The sequence below is a fragment of the Cricetulus griseus genome, chromosome 2 (assembly GCF_003668045.3).
Source record: "Cricetulus griseus strain 17A/GY chromosome 2, alternate assembly CriGri-PICRH-1.0, whole genome shotgun sequence".
NCBI classification, from domain to species: Eukaryota; Metazoa; Chordata; class Mammalia; order Rodentia; family Cricetidae; genus Cricetulus; species Cricetulus griseus.
The window spans coordinates 432,429,026-432,448,717 of NC_048595.1; the positions used below are offsets into that span (position 1 = coordinate 432,429,026).

The window sequence follows — 19,692 nt, forward strand, 5'->3', positions numbered from 1 at the left end:
GATTCTGGGAAGGAAAATCTATTCCTCCATTAAAGTAAGTTTTAAATAATCTGTACTGGGGAATAATGTTCTTTTGCTGTTTCAAAGTCTGATTCAGGAAATAAGCTTCCAGAACATTCCACAACATTCCATTATTATTACTGACCATAACAGACTTTAACCACTGACCCTTCAGTGACCATTTCTCCCTCCTATTATTAATGCATACCACCCCTCTGTGTTTTCTTCAGAAGGAATACTTCACCAACTATAAAGTGCTATTCACAACACAAGCATCCCGTAGACTTGGCCTTTTCAGAGTGTTTCAGGGTGGTAAGAAATAAAAGAGGCCCAGCACAGGCTGCCAGTCTGGAAAGGGCCTTGGGGTCAGTTCTTTGCGTGAAAGCAAAGCAAAGTTAGTAACACACACAAATGCTAGGCTAACCCCTCACCACCAGCGGTGAACAAAACCACTGTACTCTCACTTAGCTGCCCAAATTCATACTCTGCCTTTGAGGCAGTGCAGGAATGCATTCCACTGCGAGACTTAGGCGTCACCTAAGCACCTCGTGCTATCGGTAACTCAGAAAGATGCTGCTGGAGGCATGTTTCTTAATCTAAAAAAGCGTAAGAGAGGTTTGGGAAAGTCTCAGTGAAGATGTTCCAGGTGTATTTATACTGGCACAACTCAGAATAAACTGATAGTCGGAGGGTCAGAGAGTGCCCTGGGGAGGGCAGTTACTTACCTGTTAATAACGGCTTAAGGCTATCACTGAATTTCCTTACTTTTCTAATTTTATTCTTGGCTAGTATGAAATGCTGACTCTAGTAGGAAATAGTGCCAAATGCAAGCAATTCCCACAGTTTCACACACATTCTGCAGCATTCCCTAGCTTTCCAATGCAGGACTAGCAGAGGAGCAGTTGGGGAAGGGTCTCACCGGCCCCAGGATGGGCTATGCGCATTATGAGTCACATGGCAGTGATATAAAACAACAAAGGGATCAACCACATGGGTAAGAACAAAGTATGATTTTCTAACACTTCAAAATTAAGGATAAGAATGACGACACACAAAACCCTTACAGGATGAGTAAACACAGCAACTGACCTGTCTCAACCCCAGCGTCTTCGTGTCCCACATCTGCTTTATATTCCAGAAGAAGGGCTGCTCACACTTCTGACAGGAATCACTTTCCAACCACTGGGGAGCCTAGGGGCAGTTCAGAGTTCAGATGTCAGTACAGACTTCTAGAACTTTCTAGAGTTAATATTTCTTTTAATTTCCACAATGTACTTTAGCTGAGGTTGCCATGATCAATACCATGGTGTGGAGATTTTTGTGTGTGTGTGTGTTTTTGTACGCTTGGTTGGTTTTAGGAGACAGTCTCACTGTATAGTCTGGCTGGCCTGGAACTTGTAGCAATCCTGCCTCAACCTCTCAAGTGTACAATCATAGGTAAACAAATCCCTTTTGTATTTTGATTAATCATGACAATTTTAGCAGTGCTTATAGAGTTGTTCAAATTGTAACCTAAAAATAAAGAGAATCTTTAAGGATTGTCTTACATATTTCTTTTCTATTTTATGCTAAAGTTATCTGAAATCTATATCCACTTGAATAAAAGCCCATTTCTTGCACAACCTGAGCTACCTCTTGGAAATGTTTGTACTACTTTAAGACAGGTGAACAAGCTGGTCGTTGGTGGGGCACACCTTTAATCCCAGCACTCGGGAGGCAGAGGCAGGCAGATCTCTGTGAGTTCGAGGCCAGCCTGGTCTCCAGATCGAATGCCAGGATCGGCTCCAAAGCTACACAGAGAAACCCTGTCTCGAAAAACCAAAAAAATAAATAAATAAATAAATAAAATAAAAAAATAAAAAAAAATAGAAACTTCTGGTTGTTTTTTGTGGGTATCATGCCACACAGACTCACCACCCCTGCCCACCCTGACTAGTCCTCAGGAGCAGGTTCACTCCTCATATAAACCCTGTGCCCTCACTAAACTGTGAACTCTGGTATTCCCGTCCCCCACATTGACCAATGGGCATGTTAAATTCATATCTTGGCACCTGCCACACAGCCCTTCTCAGTGCTGTTTTGTGAGGTCTCAAAACATGGCACTGGAGAATGACAGCCAAGCTCCAGTCTCAGAGAGCCATGAATTAAGACTGAGTATTACTTTACTACAGGGAGAAGAGCACAAGGGAAGAAAAAATATGCCTCTAATTCCTTGAGATAGCAAACTATAATCAGTGTAGAAACAGATGTGTTTTGGAACAAATTTTAATATAAGAAAAATCCATAATTTCATTTTCTTATACTGAGAAGTTGGCATTAAACCCTGAGTTATTGTGAGCCGCTTGGCTCTGTGAGTGCTGTCTGAGGAGAAAAGAGGTTGTGTGCACTGAGAAGAACAAAGCAGAGCAAAGTAGAGCCCAGGACAATGTTGAGTGCTTGTCCAGGATGGAAGCAACCCTAGTTGATCCCAGCACTGAAGACGCTGGTGTGGTGGTGCATGCCTACATCCCAGTGCTCAGGCAGTGAAGCCAAGGAAGACCCAGAGGTCAAGGTCATGCTCAGGCTACACAGACTTGCAGGCTGGTATGGGTCACACAGGACTCCGACTTAAGAAAGAGAGCACAACGAGGGGAGATCTTGAGTCAGGGCCTAGCACCCACACTGGCAAACGCTCTACTGTTCAGCACCATCCTCAGCTCAGAAGAGAGGTTATTAACTAAGTATTATGATGTTCTATCTCTTCTCTACAACCTGTCTAGTATGAACAAAGAATGCAAGAATAACCCCCCTTTATTACGGGCACTAGCTGCTACTGATACCTACAGTATTACAGTTTCTTAAGTCTGCTTGATTACACATTCCCCATAACTACTGTTACTTTCACATACTCCATATACTCACTTCCAAAAAGGAATAGCCCTGATTACAATCTGACGGGGAAGCCAATGTGCTGCTCTATTCTGGGAGGGGGCTGATGGCCACGCAGAGCTAACAGCCATGAAGGGCTAGGAATGGTCCAGTCAGTATGGACAGGTGACTTCAAGAGATACTCTGAGTAAGTGGTGTGGACTGGAGAACGGTGTTTTTTCCTCTGGCCCCTGGCTAAGGAAGACCTGAACACTGTACGGATACCTGACAGGGTCAGACCTCACAGACAGCAGGCTGTTTACCTTTGCACTGCATTTCCTTAGCTAGAAAAAATGAGTATCAGTCAGTCATCAATCTCATTATCAGGAGAGGGCATTTAAGGTAGCCTCTCCTCTGTTGCTTAGATTGTTAGTTGGTGTCATCCTTGTAGATCTACAGACATTTCCCTAGTGCCTGATTTCTCTTTAAACCTATAATGGCTCCCTGTATTATGATCTCTCTTATCTTGCTTTCCTCTACTCTTCCCAACTCAAACTTCCTGCTCCCTCATGTCCTCCTCACCCCTCTTCTTCTCCCCTTCTCATTCTTCTAGCTCTCTCTCCCCTCCCCTCATGCTCCCAATTTGCTCAGGAGATCTTGTCCTTTTCCCCTTCTCCAGGGGATCATGTATGTCTCTCTTAGAGTACTCGTTTCCGAGCTTCTCTGGCAGTTTGGATTATGGGCTGGTAATCCTTTGTTTTTATAAGCTATCTTATAGCCTTCACCCAGCAGCTGATGGAAGTAGAAGCAGACACCCACAGCTAATCACTGAACTGAACTGGAATCCAGTTGCAGAGAAGGAGGAGTGATGAACAAAGGGGTCAAGGCCAGGCTGGTGAAACCCACAGAAACAGCTGACCCGAACAAGGGGGAACTCTTGGTTCCCAGACTGAGAGCTGGGAAACCATCATGGGACTGATCCAGATCCCATGAACATAGGTGTCAGTGAGGAGACCTCAGAAATCTATGGGGAATCTTGTAGTAGATCAGTACTTATCCCTAGCATAGGAATGGACTTTGGGAGCCCATCCCACATGGAGGGATACTCCTTGAGCCTAGACACAAGCCTAGGGTGGGCCTAGGCCCTATCCCAAAGGATATGACAGACTCTGAAGATCCCCCCCTATAGAAGGCCTCACCCCCCTCCCCCCGTGGAGCAGAAAGGGTATAGGATGGGTAGGGTGTTAGTTGGGGGGGGGCAGTGGAGGAGGGGAGGCAGAGGGAACTGGGATTGACATGTAAAATAATTTTGTTTCTAATTTAAATAAAAATGGAGAGAAAAAAAAGAAGAGCAAGTTATTAAAAAAAGAAAAAAGAAAAAATGAGTATCTACTGAAAGTAATGCCTCTTTTCTTTTGATATAATTTGCTTTCCCCCCTCTTGCAGAGATGACTAACAGGAAGCCATCTCTGCCACACAGGAAGCACCTTAACAGGCAGGCCTATATTTTTCTTTTCCTACATATACAATGGCAGCTCACGATTATGTCATTTGAAGGAGGGGTGCTGCTCCCACTTTCTTGCTGCATTTTCTGAAAGACTGTACAAAGGAAAACAAAGGTGTGTTGAAACTGGAGTGGTTAAACCCGTGAGATAATCCCAACTGTTATCCCCGGTTACACAGGAAATGCATCCGCCCTCTCACATCTCTGTTCTCTCAGAATAAGACTGGGAAACAATGGACCAAGAACCCAGGAAACAGAACAGCACAGCAGCTGTTCTTGGTGCATACAGTTAGTGGCTAAGGGAACACAGAGCACAGTCCTAATGGACAGCTGCAAAGAAAGAACTATCACAGAGCAACACAGAGCTGATGCCAAATATGTTATCTAACACACCACTCCAAGCCTTACCAAAAGGTTTTCTGAATGTGCAAAACCAGGAGTTAAGCAGCAGCCATGTGACCAGAGTATCCTGTTTGGCTTGCCACACAAGGCCGCCAGGAAAGCTAGCAATTAGAACACCTCTGTATTAGGCACCACATCTTATCAACTTAGCCCTAAGTTTCTTGTGGGTAGGAAGCTGAAAATGAGTCTGTCACTACTGTTTCCTGTACACTGAACCCCCTGATTAGTACTTATGGGGCACACTAAAATCTAAAGTGTATTCAGTGACAACTGTGGCTATTATGAGGCAACACAAAGCAGAGCCATGCATAGAAATGGATTAACATGGCACATACAGCAATGGCTCAAGGAGCACACTGAACTGCACAATGATCTATAGGACAGTACTGGGAGCATGTGTGACATCATGGAAGACAACACCTGTTACAATGCACTATCAAAAAAAAAAAAAAAAAGAAAAGAAAAGAAAGAAAAAGATTCCCCAGGACTGGGGAGATGACCTAGTGAGCAAGAGCCTTGCTGTACACGCATAAGGACCTGAATTCAGACCCCCAGAATTCTCATAGACGCCACACAGAGTTACACATCCGTAACTCCAGTGAGGACTGGTCAACAAAGAGACAGGATTGCTTGCACGCGCTGCCTAGCCAGGCTAGCAAAAAACCATCAACTCCAGGTTCAGTGACAGACATGTCTCAAGGAAACAGCAGGGCACAAGCAAGCACACAAACACAGGCACATACTCTCGTGTGAACACACAATTTAAAAACCACCTAACACCAAAACAGCCTTTACCCTGTGCTTCCCCTGAATCCCCAGACTGCATGGCCACTCTGTAGGTGCTTGATGAATCCTTCTGAAGTGGGACTGTCTTGACCGTCTGTCGGCCTTCTTTGGAATCCACTTTTGCTATCAACATCACAAGCCACAGATGCCACTGAGTGAAGAAGGACTGCCCTAGCAGAGATGAGCAGGAAACCCTGCCTGGAAACCATCTGATGACAACTATAAAAAGCCTATGGATATAGACATCCCTCTAGCAGAATCTATTTTTAGAACGTTGCATGGGATGAATAATTGAAGAACCACACGATGACAAGGTCAAGCACAGTCCCTGCAGTGTCTCTTAAAATAAAAGAATGATAGCGAGACTGAACCAACAGTTAAGGATGCTAAAGAAATGGAGGAGGGCTTAGGTATCATCTCAGGAAAGGATTTCACTGGGTAGAAGAGAAAACAGACATCCAGATGGTGAGACATTTATCTAAACAACGTCTCACACCTATTTAGTGGCTCAATGAAATTTAAAAATCAAGTTGCCTAAAAAGAAAACTGTTGTCGCATGGACTCAGTGGAAGAGAGTGCAAGGCAAAGTAAACGCATAGAACAGAGGTACAATTTCCCCGTGATAACAATCACCTACTCTATCCTGTGACATTCTTCTCGAGCAGAGACACACGACTACTTCAGAAGGCCTCCATGGGTCCAAATCCCTGGATGAGCTAGAAGGCTGCTGGCTGCAGAGCCCTCAAAGCTGATCTTCTGCCCATCTGTTTGTACTGCTCATCAGTGCCAGAAAGTGTCACCCAGTACAGGTCATGACACAGCAGCAAGGGCTGGAGAGATGGCTGAGTCAGCCAGGTGCCAGACCCCAGGCATTTACATAAAAAGACTGGCAGGGTGGTATATGCCTGCCATCGCTGCACTGGGGAGGCAGAGACAGGGGATTCCTGGGGCTTGCTGGCTGGTCAGGCTAGCCAAATCATGAGCACCAGGCTTGGTGTCTCCAACACTAAGATGGAGAACAAAACAAGAAGCTACCCAATTTTGACCTCTGGCCTTCACATGCATGTGAGACCTGCACCTATGTACATATATATGAACACAACATACATATCACAGTACATACATACATACATACATACATACATACATACATACATACATACACACAAATAATTTAAAACATTCTAAAGATAGGACAATCTTTGTTAGACAAGAAGCCATAGGTGGAACGGTGAGAAAGGCAGGGTTGTACATACAACTTCCAACCTGCAAAGTGGAAAACTGAGAAGCCAGAGACGGGCTCTCCTCTGACCTGCCCGCCTGCCATGTCCTTGCTTCTTACCTCTTCTCTGCTAACATCCATGTTCCACACTGCAATCCCACCATCCGAGGAGCAGGAGACAAGCTGCCTCGTGAGCTGCAGGTAGCACAGTGACTGCACTCTGTCACTGCAAATGGAGCACAAGTCACATGTCAACACAGAAAACTCAGAAACTCTTCCCGGGAGCGCAGCACTCTTCCCTCCTTCCATTACTGGGTGCTATTTTATCTGTCGCTGCTTGTTTGATGTGGTGACAAGGACTGTATGATGAACTTCAGATCACGTTCTCTACAAAGCAAACGCTCCTCCTTTTGAATCTGTCATTTAAACTGTAAGTCAGAGAGGGGTAAGAACTACAGTTGTTTGTGTCCTTCACCACAATCTCACTTTCAAATGGTTTATTTACTTGTTCAAAAACAAAACTGAATGTAACTCTCAGTGGAGAGCAGTTCACATGGAAACGTAGAGAAATTGCTAGTGCCATCAACAGCCACCTACACATGCAGCCACAGGTGACTCACATGCACACGTGGGGAGAACTCTGCCCTCTTCCTGAGGGCTCTTGGACCTGGATGCCAGGCAAACAATCTCCTGACCTGGTAACTTCTGCACCTAACTTTTTCCTGGCTAAATTTCAACTTGACTGTAGTTACAGTCAACAGCTATGGCCTGACCAGCAACAAGGAAGAAAGGAACATGTGGTGAAGGAGTTAAGGAAGTGCTCCTGTTCAAAGGCTAGAAGACGAGCCCTAAGTATTACAACGTCAGAGCTTAAGTGACTATGGCTGTAGATGCACCTGTCACTTTTTAATGAGATATATTTTAGAGTTTAATAAAATGCTTAATCCTCCAGCTCAGGAGTAGCTTGGTCCTTTCACACACACAATCTGCCATGGTCAAAGTTCTTGCCTCCAGTCTCTGGCCCATTGTGCTTTAAGTAGATATTTCAACAGGGCCACTCCTTAGGAGAAAAGAGAGGTGACCTCTTTAGACTCATGAGGAAGAACACCTCATATTCCATTTCCTTTTTACTCAGGAGTGACAGAAGTACTTAAAATGAAGACAGGATAGAATACCAGTACCCTCCCCTCCTGCCTCAGACCCCCAACCCCAAATGGTTACATACTGGTGTCCCTGAAGGAGAAGTGTCCGGCCTTTCCTTCCCCCGATGTCCCACATGATGATGCTGTTGTCAGATGCTCCTGAGAAGAGTAACCGTTGAATGGGGTCCCACCAAAGGCAAGCGATACCACCTAGGCATGTGAGAGAGGGGTCCAAACAGAACTCAGCATCAGGACACATGTGCGATGGTGGAAGAACCAACTACCAGTTTGTCATACAAAGGGTCATTCACATTCTCATGAGTCATAGAGAAAACATTGCAAATCCATTATCCAAACTTAGAAGATGAGGGTGACTGTGAGTCACACAGCTTTGAATACAAAGGGTTTGAAAATTTTTCATTGTAGGCAGCTCAACAGGTTGCAGAGTCTCTTCTTAGACATCCTTATAGCTTATATACCCTTGATGAGTGGGGAAAGGGTTATGTGTATCTGCTCACTCTCAGGGACTTCCTGAGACTTGTGAGTTGTTTGCTTCCTGTATCTTAAATGAGCCTTCCTTCTCTGTTCTAGTGTTCATGAGTCATGACCCATGCCAAAGTGGACTTTCAGTGATACAGCTGCCTTTGAATTATCCCTGCTCCTGTAAGAAACCCCTCATCTATATGCCTGTGAGTAATCCAAATAAATCCATTGGTTCACTAAAAAACAAAGTTTTTCCTTGTTCTGCACCAATAATTTAAATAATTTATAAGGTAGCTAGATATAAAACATCAGTTTAGAAAACTTCTAGAGAAAAAAAAAATCCCACCAATAGGTCAAGAAAATACCTGTAGTTTATTGTGAGTGTTTTATATAAGATACAAATGTAGGTTATCCCAGACTCATGAGACTTTATAGACATTTACCCCAGGATTCTTTTATCTGTGAAAATTAAATGAATGCCTCAAGAAAAAAGTAGTGCAGGTATACAATAAAAATATAACAAGGAAGTTCAGAAAAAAAAAAAAACCCAACCCTTACATTTCACACTCTGTACTAGCTAGCTTATCAAATTGGATGCCCTTGGGGAAATCTTTTTCTTTCTAGAGAGTTCTCTTCCAGAGATGTCTTCCACTGTTACTACTGGCCTAGGAAACAGCTAACAAACAGTGACACTGAACCAGGGACACATGACACACACTAACAATTCTCCTGGAGGCACACAGAAACTAATGAGGTCACCTTCACAAGCAAGTAAGAAAAATCAGTTTCTCATATAAACCTTCTCAAAACAAAATAAAAGTGAAAACAAAACAAAAAGTACTTGGCAAATGAGCTTCAGGCCCCATTTGTTTTGTCATGGATTCTGTTGAGTCCTGTGCCCCTCATGTGTCAGTTAGTGACCTAAACCACAGATAAACATGGTCTGACAGGAAAATCACCAAGTAGTCTCAGGGCCCATTCTGCCTTCAGAAGATCCAGTTTCATCAGGCGCCTTCCTTCTCTGCAACAGCTTTCTGGGGTGCTATTCGTTTTCCTTTTCACCTTCTCCCCAGAGTCCCTGATCTTGGACAGTCTATTTCATCTAAACAACTTAGCTAGAAAGTGTATGATACATCCAACTTGTTGCCTAACTATCATTTTAAATAAACATACTATTGATCCTCTCAACAAATTTTCAATTCTTTAGTCTAAACTAGAGACCTCAAGGTCTCATGCAGAAATGGGATCCAACCGTCTGTGTAAAAACACTGCATTTCGGTGCAGTGGTCAATGAAATCAACTTATCACTCACATGTGTATAAAAAGTTTACCCGATTCAGCCAACAGAATTTTACATTCCTCCACTAAGCTCCACCACCACAATGAGCTGCAGAAACAGGGAGTTTTACCTAATGACACACTCTCCCAAGTCATTACCCAGCACACGGTGACCAAGTGTAAGGCTGACCAGCCCATGGAGTTCCTTTAATTGTACCACTCTAGAAACTAACAAAAGAATAACAGTAATGAGGATTCTTCCAAAGGTCTGTTTAAAAGGAATGGTCTGGGGATGGAGGTGTAGGTCAGTAGAACTCTCTCGCTTGGCACGAAGCCCTGGGTTCAAAACCAGTACTGCACCCTGCCCCTGAAAAGTTCTTATGAAAACAATAACTTGAAAAGGCTGTTGGGAACGGTGGCTCACAACTCTAAGTCCAATACTTAGGAGGCTAATGGACAAGGATTATTAAGAGCTGAGGCCAACCTGAGCTGCACATTAAGTTTCAGGACAGCCAGGGTTAGCATCAGACCCACTTCCAAAAGCCATCAATCAATCAATAAGCAAACAAGGTAAGCAAAACAAGCATCCCTTGAGCAATTCAGACAGGATTTCTGATATATGAAACTAAACATGATATCCGATTGACACTTCGTTTTCTTTTCAATCCCATCAAACTGAAAGCTGGCCAGTCACAAGGAGGGGACCACTCCCAAAACCACAGAGCTGAAGATTAACTTTGGATGCCTAACCTAAGTGGGAAACTTAGGACCACAGCCTACCTTCATGTCCCTTGAGGGTCGTGATAACTGAACAGGTATTCTGTTCCAACTTCAACAGAGTGATCTGTCCCGAGTAATCACCAACGAAAGCATGTTGAGTATCCATATCATATCTGAGAAGTAGTCAAGGGCAGGTAACAGGACCCAGCTCAGCACACTCCCACAGAGCAAGCATCACCAGCCACAGACAAAGGCTTAACATGGAACTCAGGTATTCTACAACAACGACCACAAACCTGAAAATCATGACATGAAAGGCAATGAGAAAATGGCAGGAAGTGACAGGTACACACTGAAAGAAAAACTAAAGCAGCTAGATTCATAAGGAAAGCTAGTATCCAGCCAACAGGTATTATATCAAGGGCAATAGCATAGGAACCAGCATTAAAAAACAAACAAAACAAAAACAACAACAAAACATGAGAGCTGGTAGAGATGACAGATCGGTAGTTACAATCAAGTTATAATAAAACATTAAAGAACAAAATTGCTAAATAATGAAAACAGCAAACATTCAAACATGCACACACATAGGAACTCTGAAAATGATGTCATATTGACAGTATGCACAGGACACAGACTCATCTTCCTTTTTGCCAAAATAATCTAGTTTTAAACGAAGACAATGGCTTACTTTAACTTGCAGAGGGTAGTTCCATAATCCAGACATCAGCTATCTGTGCTGGTAACCAGCTTAAAGCATATTAACTACCTGTAGGTAACAACTCATTCCTCTCTCACTGTGTAACCACAGGCTGCTAGTATTCTACATCACACGGTCAAGAGAACTACAAGCCAGGCCATGAAGATTTTGTGTTGTGTTCTGCAAAGTCATTATGAGAGCTCTCATCCATACAGAAAAGCTCACTTAGAATACAATGAGCACTTTCCCTTGTTGGAGTCTAAGCTGTAAAATACTGTGTTAAAGGTTTATTTTAAAAAGTGCATGTTAGGCATTCACTTGTAACAAAAATTAAAAACAATTTTCCAATTTTCCTTTTTTTTTTATGGGAGAGGTGTACCACGGTATCATGAACTATTTTAGGGTGTTGCCTGTTGTTTATGATCTTCATCTTGTCATCATCTGTGCACACAGCAACAGAGGTCACCTGATGCAGAGGTGAGCTGTGTGTAAAACAAATCCCGTAGGGCTGGAAAGTTAAGACCCGGAATGTGGGAATGGTATCATCTCATCTTGTTATCATCTGAAGAACCCGAGGCAGCTATGAGAGTACTGTAAGAATCAAAGGCCCATATATATCTCAATATCATTAAGTGAGGTTGTTGTGTATAAAGTTCCTGGCAGCCCACTTATAAAGCCCAGGGTAAGGTGAAATTTTTCATTTTGTAATGAAAGGAATGAAGAGTAGACCTTGCATTAACAAGGCTACATATATATATATATATATATATATATATATATATATATATATCATATATGTCATTTTTTTTTTTTTTTTGATTTTCAAGACAGGGTTTCTCTGTGTAGCTTTGGAGCCTATCCTAGCACTCACTTTGGAGACCAGGCTGGCCTCGAACTCACAGAGATCCGCCTGCCTCTGCCTCCCAAGTGCTGGGATTAAAGGCATGCACCACCAACGCCCGACTCTTTATGTCATTATTTTTAACAGGCATGCTTTATACCAAAGAAAAGCAGACAGGGAAATTCTTGGATTTGAAGTTAAATCCACAGGGATCCTCTGTCTTCAGAACAACTCATAATTCAGTTCCAAATTAAACAGTGAGGTGAGAGGTGCTGGGAAGGAGTGGCTGGGCACACTGAAGGATACTGCAAGCAGGAAGCCCAGGATGCGAAGAAGTGACGGCCAAGCATGTTCCCACTGCGTGTGCACATCCAGCTCACACACTTGTCATGGCCTGTGCTGATCACCCACTCGGCAGCTGGGCTGAAGAGGATGGCAGACACCCGGTTCTGATGGGCTGCAGGAGACAAACGGAAGGTCAGTGCCCGTCAGGACAGAGGGCTGTCTTCAGAACACCTCCCCACACCAGGTGAGAGCTAAGGCTCACCTTGCACAGTGTACAGGCATGGTCTCAGTGGACTTCAGACAATCTGCTGCTCCCCATTCCCCATGCACTGGCACAGGTTCTCACCAAAGCCCTGGGCCACCGCACGTGGAAGGCTGTCAGAAGCCAGGAGACACTAAAGAGCCATGCGCAAGAAGGGTTCCAATTCACAGAAAACAAGCTGTTTTTTTTTTTTTTTTTTTAATCTGTCTGTCTGACTGTGTTGCTACCATGCTAGATGATGGACCCTCAAACTTTAAGACAACCCTTCTTTCCTCTCTTAATTTGCTTTTTATGGTCTTTGGTCAAAACAATCAGAAAAGTCACCAATATACCCGGCTAATATCTTTTTGTACTTATCTAATAGGCAATATGTCCCTTTTAAAACAAATTATCAATAAGATTGTTTTTTTGTAATTCTGGCATAGTATATAAGAATATACAATGCAACTTTGTGAAATTTAAAAAGATGTCTTTTATGGAATGGTTTTGTGTATAATTTTTATTATTATTTACAAAGACAGAGTATCTGTGAAGCCTTCTGAAATAGTAGCTGAGAAAGGAGTCAGTTTCGCTATCACTTAACCTCTGAAATGTTTCAGCTTGATTCTGGCCTCACCAAGGCATGGCATGACTCTGCTTCATTAGGCACATGACTCTGCACAGTAGCTTCTAGTAAATGCTCAAGCTGATGAATAAAGTCAAAGGCCAGTCAGAGAAAAAGCTGCCATTGCCCTCAGCTGTGTGAGCCACTCAGGAGAACTGAAGGGATCAGAGTGTCAGTGTGATTGTCATGCACACAGACTGCAGGGAGGCTATGCTAAAAGTCACATGCTCTTGGAGCCAGGCAGTGGTGGTGCACACCTTTAATCCCAGCACTCGTGAGGCAGAGGCAGTCAGATCTCTGTGAGTTCAAGGTCAGCCTGGTCTAAAAAGCAAGTGCCAGGACAGGCTCCAAATCTACACAAAGAAATCCTGTCTCGAAAAAACAAAACAAAATTTACATGCTCCTCAAAAGTCCCAAAACTTCAAGGGTGCTCCAACAGTTCTCAATCATAGATTCAGGCAAACCAAATCCCATATGGTGACTGAGTGGGCTTTTTGTTTTACTTTTTTCTGCTTTAATATTTCTAATTTCCACAAACACAGATATTAATTAATTTGTATTCATTTCAGATACAAAGACTGAGGAACATAACTTTTATTCATAAAATACATCTTATAATTAAAAGATGAATTTGCTCTGTCTAACTCCACTTCTCTGTCAAGGCTTATCCCAGCTCATGGTAAAGACCTCAGAATGATAGCCAATTACTTTTCTCAGGAATAGTTATCTTATTTGTAGGCTTAGATCGTTTTTTACTACTGTAATTTTTCAGTATTTTCTTTTAGGAAAGGATGGTGAAGCCTGTTAATGCTTATTCTGCTTCACTCACGGTTTCTAGATCCTCCCATGTGGTAAAATTAAAAATGTGGCAAACTCTATTCAGTCTTCCACGTGGTTTTCCAGATTGCATTAAGTCACCAATGAAATGCAAACTCCAGAAACCACTACAAAATTATCCTATATATAATCCATAGAGAACTCTGAAAACTTAAATGCAAATTTTATAAAATGTGTATTTCAAAGATGTCCCAAAGGTCACCTTTTAACTCAGTTACAACATACTGCAACTCCCTGGGAATAGAGACACAAACCACAACAGATGTTCAGGGAGGACAAATGACCAACACTAAATAAAACTGAAGTCATTTTCAAATTGTGAACTTTTCTATCAAACTGGTACCAAATAAATAAGGTAGCAATGTTAGGAAGTAGCAAGAGGGTACCTTACTCATTTGCTGGTCATGGAGCTGCAAGATCTGCACTTTTGTTTGCGAAGCAGTTTGCAAAAACTGACCTAGCTATCTGCTTGCAGGAATTTGTTTTAAGTGGAAGTCATCAAAATTGACCATCTAGAGTCTCAGTGTCAGAGTCATGAACACACACAGTTATACACATACCTATGCAGTACACCTACAGACGTGCATGTACACACAACCATATCCATGTATGTTGTACTGTATGTTAATCAAAAACGAGAAGCAGTGCACATCTGCTTCCAATAACAGAAGAATAGTGAAATTAAATCTTGTACACTTACCCAATATACAAAAATTTGAATGCAGGAAGCAGGAAAGGATGGTAAAATAACTTAATATTCTCTCATATAACTGGTGCGCTAAAATGGAGATGTTAACATGGAAACCTACCTTTAATCATGGCAGAGGACATTCTAGCTTTATGTGTGTGTATCTAAATGTATACACATGCAAAAGTGTGTGTCATTACCTGGATAGGTCTTGATAAAATTCATTTTATTAAAATCTTCAGAAACGTGAAATTCCTAAAAGCAAGCATACGTAATAAAAAAGACAGTTACAGTTCTTTAAACAACAGGAGCTCAACTTGAAAAATGAATCAAAGTCTAAAAAAATGCTTGCCATGAGGCATGGCACTCAAGATGAGCTACAGAGGTGATTGCTCCTCCCAGCAAACGTGTCCTTGGGCGATCCTTTAAGGAGGAATCAAACAGCTGGAATCGTATAAAGAAACTGCTGCTAGCCAGCTCAGCACTTAACGTCCGATGCTTCCTCCACAAGCCAGTCTTGCTCTAACTATCACAGTTTGTTCATTTTGCTACTTTGGCTGTGCAAAAAACTAAGTTAATAACTCCTCAAGACAAGGCATAAGGAGCAAATGTTAAAGACCTGTTGCCAACATTGTAGATGGCTTACAGGAAGAGATGGCGATGACTTGATAATTTAATAAGGAAAATCTGCATGTTGTGTGTATGAACATAGCCTCTAAAACACAAATTTTAGAGACTGGGGAGTGCCTTTTGATATTTTATATTTTCCATATACCTAGGAGGGGGAAGAAAGCACACACTTTTGTAATGAAAAGAATCAATAAAAGTCAAAAGAATATGCACTAATTAAGAACCTACTGATCAGTGTTAAACTGTTAAGATGCTATGTAATACAGACATTATAAACTGCAGACTGATCTAGAGTGACAAAAACACACAGAAAGGAATACAGACATCCTGTCCTCCTTCTGGCTTTGCTGGGTACCAAAGTTCATCGGCGCTGTAAATGAGAATCCAGACAAGGCAGCCAACCCAGAGAGCAACTGCTGACTACGGATGAATTAGACTTGCACTCGCCCTTTCTGCTGGAGCCAGCGCTTTCACATGTTGTAGCTGCAGCCTCCTCTTCAACCAAAATGCAGAGGAACCCCTCGGGAGGTGCACACACTGTCCCTGGAGAAGGTGCCTGCAGCTTACACCCGAGTTTCTCTCACACGAGGGTGTGCATCGCCACCACATCCCCTCAAAGTCTTTGGAAGGAAAGGGACAGGACTTTACCAGTTGTTGCTACTGTGTGCAGAGTGGTCCTTGCCACCTGCCAATGCTGTATGAATGACAGACAGGGCAGCAGCCCATCCTTCCTTTTGGCTCTTTCTTCTCAGCCCTTACACATAATCAAAGCATTTTACATTAAAGGGCAAATCAACTAAAACAACAATGAAGACCTTTGACCTACACAAGACTCTTGGCCCCTTCTCAGCAAAGCCTTTTTTCTTTTCTTTTTTCATGATCAGCCCTTAGTAGCCACCCTCAGGCTTTCCCACCATGATCCCTTCTCCTACCACTGTGCTCCAGGCTTCTGTGTCTGCAAGGAGAGTGTGCTCCCTCCTACCCCTGGCTGCTCCCTTCTATCTATCTATCTATCTATCTATCTATCTATCTATCTATCTATCTATCTATCTATCTATCTATTTTTTAGCTAGAATATAAAATACTAGACAATCTTTAAGAAATTTTCAAACAAACTTTGAAACACACTGTTTTGATGGTTCTCCCTGTCCACCATTTCTCCACCCTTCTGTCACCCATGACCTCTCTTGTCGCACCCCATCCTCACACTCTCTTCTTCTCTCCTTTGTGTCTTCCTGCTGGCAACCATCCTTCTTTCTAGCTTCTTAAGCTTCACTCACTCTTATATCTGTTTACTCACAAACGCACGCTGCCTTCTCGGCACAGCTTGACCTCAGCATGTCTGTTGCCCTTGTTTTCTGGAACTCACCATCTCCCTGCTCCCTTCTCCAATGGCCACACAGAGCTTTTCCTTTCTCAGGAAATGGCACCACAGCCCACTTAGTTCAAGCCCCAAATCTGTTGTCACCTGACATCTTCCTTTGTCATCTCAAACTGAACCCACAGCAAACACACCAGGAGGCATCTTAAGTCATCCACTCTGTCCACTTCTGAGGCTACTGTCCTTGATGCCAGATTCCTGGATGCTACAGCAACTTGACTTTCCTTTCTATTCTTGCTACTTTCCAATTCAGTCTCCATAGAGTTAGTGGTTTAAGAATTTTGTCAGGCAAATATAGGTGGTGCCTATAATCCTATCACTCTAGAAGAGTGGGGTGGAAGAACATAGGTTTGAGGCTAATGGGGGCTACACAGTAGGCTCTAGAGCCAGCCTGAGCAGTATAATGAAATCCCGTCTGAAAGAGGTAGAGGGGGATATGAATTACATCATACCAGCTGCCTGTCAAAACCTTTGCTAGCTTCTCACTAAATTTACAATAAAATGTAAAAATTTAACCATAGGCCTTGCATGACCTGGCCCCCTGTCCACGTCTCTGTTATGCCTGGGTCCTTCTGTCATTCAGTACCACCCAGCCAAGACACCCTCCTCCAACACAGACCTGTGCCACCTCAAGTCTTGACTAAGCTTCCACTTCTGGAAACTGCTGGCTGGCTGTGACAAGGGGGCCATGTAAATACAATGGGAAAAGAAAATAAAATGGGAGTGGTATAACTCTGAGTATCCACAGGCAAAAGAATAGTGTGAAACCAGCCCTCAGCCATCTACAGAAATGATCTAATAATGCGGCCAAGATCTAAATACAAAAGCTAAACTGCAAAACTCTTAGAAGAAAAGAGAAGTATGACAGGATTAGGCACATTCAGAGTGATATGGCCACAGATTAATTTTCTCCTGTGAGAACAGAAAAAATGACCTTGATCCAGGTTATTAAAAGTTTTTTAGATATTGTAGCCAAAGTACAAGCAACAACAGGAAAAATAAAGAAACAAAGAAAAAAGAAAAAAAAGAGAAGATAAATTGGACTTTACAAAACTTAAAAATGATTGAAAAGACAACACTTCAACAGGGAAGACTCCCTCAAGACACACATAAGAAGCTACACATGGAACATGATTCTATTCACACAACATGTATAGGATAGACAACTCCCCATTCAGAGAAAGTAGATTAGAGACAGTCATATAGATGAGGGAGGTGTACCAGGGAGCAACTGCCAATGGAGACAAGCTTTCTCTGAGGGATGTGAAGATATTCTGCCATTAGAAAGTGATGATGCTAATGAATATACGAAACACTATATATCATTAAAATGTACATGGAGAATGATGACCAGTATGGTGTATGAGTTACATATCTATTAAGGAAACAAACAGATATGCACACACAATTAACTTTAAAAAAATCATTTAAATATCCCATCTTTTACCAAAGATGGCTTGAGGTGTACTGCTTTCCTTCTAGAGTCACATGAGTTCCTTCTGGAGTCACAGCTGGTCCTTCTTCTCAGCTCTGTTTTTCACAGAAATACACACATACACAGTGGTTCTCCACTACCCTGTCAAAGGCAGCAGCAGCTATTGGTCTCAAATCCACTGCAAAAAGTCTGCTTTGTGGGTGACCTGAGCACCAAGACACTATTCATGAGAGCATTTTGAGATGCACGTAAATTAGTTTGTAAGTACTAATTAAATTAAACTTCCAATCTAACATCTATGATGAAACAGATACTGCTCATGCCAAACATGTTCAGCATAAGTAAACATGGGGTAGTCTTACAAAGGACATACTGAATACATTGGAGACACTACCTACCATTATAGCCCCGTTATCCTGGCCCACAAATATCCGTCGGCTGTCGTGATGGTACGCCATAGCAGAGCAAGGAGCTGCCAAAAAGACAAGGACCACATTGTGAGAAAAGCTAAGTACTGGAAGCCACTGTTTAAAACATATTATTATTGAGAAGAGTTATATGGCTACATTTAAAAAAAATAGATGAAAATGCTTCATGAAAAATAAATTGTACACATTGAAAATGTAACTGAAGCTCCCCGTGGCTTAAGGCTAAAAGTGGACCTCTGTAAGCCATCTCACAGTTACTTTTAGAACTTTGGGTGAAGTTTGCCAGCATCAAGTCTCCTCTGGGTGGAACTCCTGCTATAGCGTAGATGCCTCTGGGGACCAATGTTCCTGGGCATGCACTGATATCCAGATGCTCACCCTGCCCTGCCATCCTTCCCCAGAAAAGACCAGTGATGAGTTGGACTCTAAAAAACTGAAGGGTCTTGGCACGAGAATTCCAAACCTGTGGCATATGTGTGCAAGGCAGGAAACCATCGTGGGCTTATTTCTTTCCCAAGAGAAAAATAAAAACGACTCCCCTGTGAGAGAGCACGTATCCCAGGGCAGTAAGCAGAGCCGCGACTGCACAGGCCTGCAGCAACCTCTTTCGTGCACCCATCCGTTATGGCCAACCCATCCCTCTTCAGGATTCATGGGCAATGGAAAGTTCTTAAGCAGGAGAAACTCCAAACTGTTGTCTCCTAAAGATCCCAACAAATATGATTTCTAAAACTGAACATTTGGAGACAGAACTTTTGGGTTCACTCCACATAAATAACTTTAACTAGTAATGAAAGACCCACAACGTGAAAATGCATATCAGAGGGAAATAAACCAGATGTGTGTGGCTTTGAATTAGAATTGCTTATCAAAAACAAACAAACAAACAAATAAATAAAAGCTGGGCTAGGTGGTGCAAGCTTGCAAATGAACAATCAGAAGGCGGAAGGAGGAGGTCATGGTCAAACTGCCTACCTAGAAAGTTCCGTACCTGCCTGGCATACATGCGAAGTGGCACACTATCTTAAATCCCAAAAGGAAAAGTCAAAGAGAAAATAATCTTCAAAGGAAGTTACCACTTGGAAACAACTCACTACAAAAAGGCTCATGCATTTTGCTTTTATTTATTTACTTGTTTATTTACTATGTGTGTGGGGGGGTATGTTTCTTTGTGTATGTGTGTACGCATGTGCAGTCAGAGGCAGACATTGGGT

The 19,692-nt window shown here is 42.6% G+C and overlaps 1 protein-coding gene across 1 annotated transcript in view; it reads right to left on the bottom strand.

Annotated features, from left to right (window-relative positions):
* The window catches only part of Wdfy1 (WD repeat and FYVE domain containing 1), a 48,751-nt gene that overhangs the window by 5,922 nt on the left and 23,137 nt on the right, over nucleotides 1-19,692 (bottom strand). The window contains exons 3-9 of the mRNA XM_027397348.2: nucleotides 18,449-18,522; nucleotides 14,805-14,859; nucleotides 12,235-12,385; nucleotides 10,445-10,557; nucleotides 7,987-8,113; nucleotides 6,882-6,987; nucleotides 1,090-1,191 (exon numbers count right to left, since the gene is read on the bottom strand). Of these exons, the coding sequence (XP_027253149.1) occupies nucleotides 1,090-1,191; nucleotides 6,882-6,987; nucleotides 7,987-8,113; nucleotides 10,445-10,557; nucleotides 12,235-12,385; nucleotides 14,805-14,859; nucleotides 18,449-18,522 (728 nt within the window). The remainder of the gene's footprint in view (nucleotides 1-1,089; nucleotides 1,192-6,881; nucleotides 6,988-7,986; nucleotides 8,114-10,444; nucleotides 10,558-12,234; nucleotides 12,386-14,804; nucleotides 14,860-18,448; nucleotides 18,523-19,692) is intronic.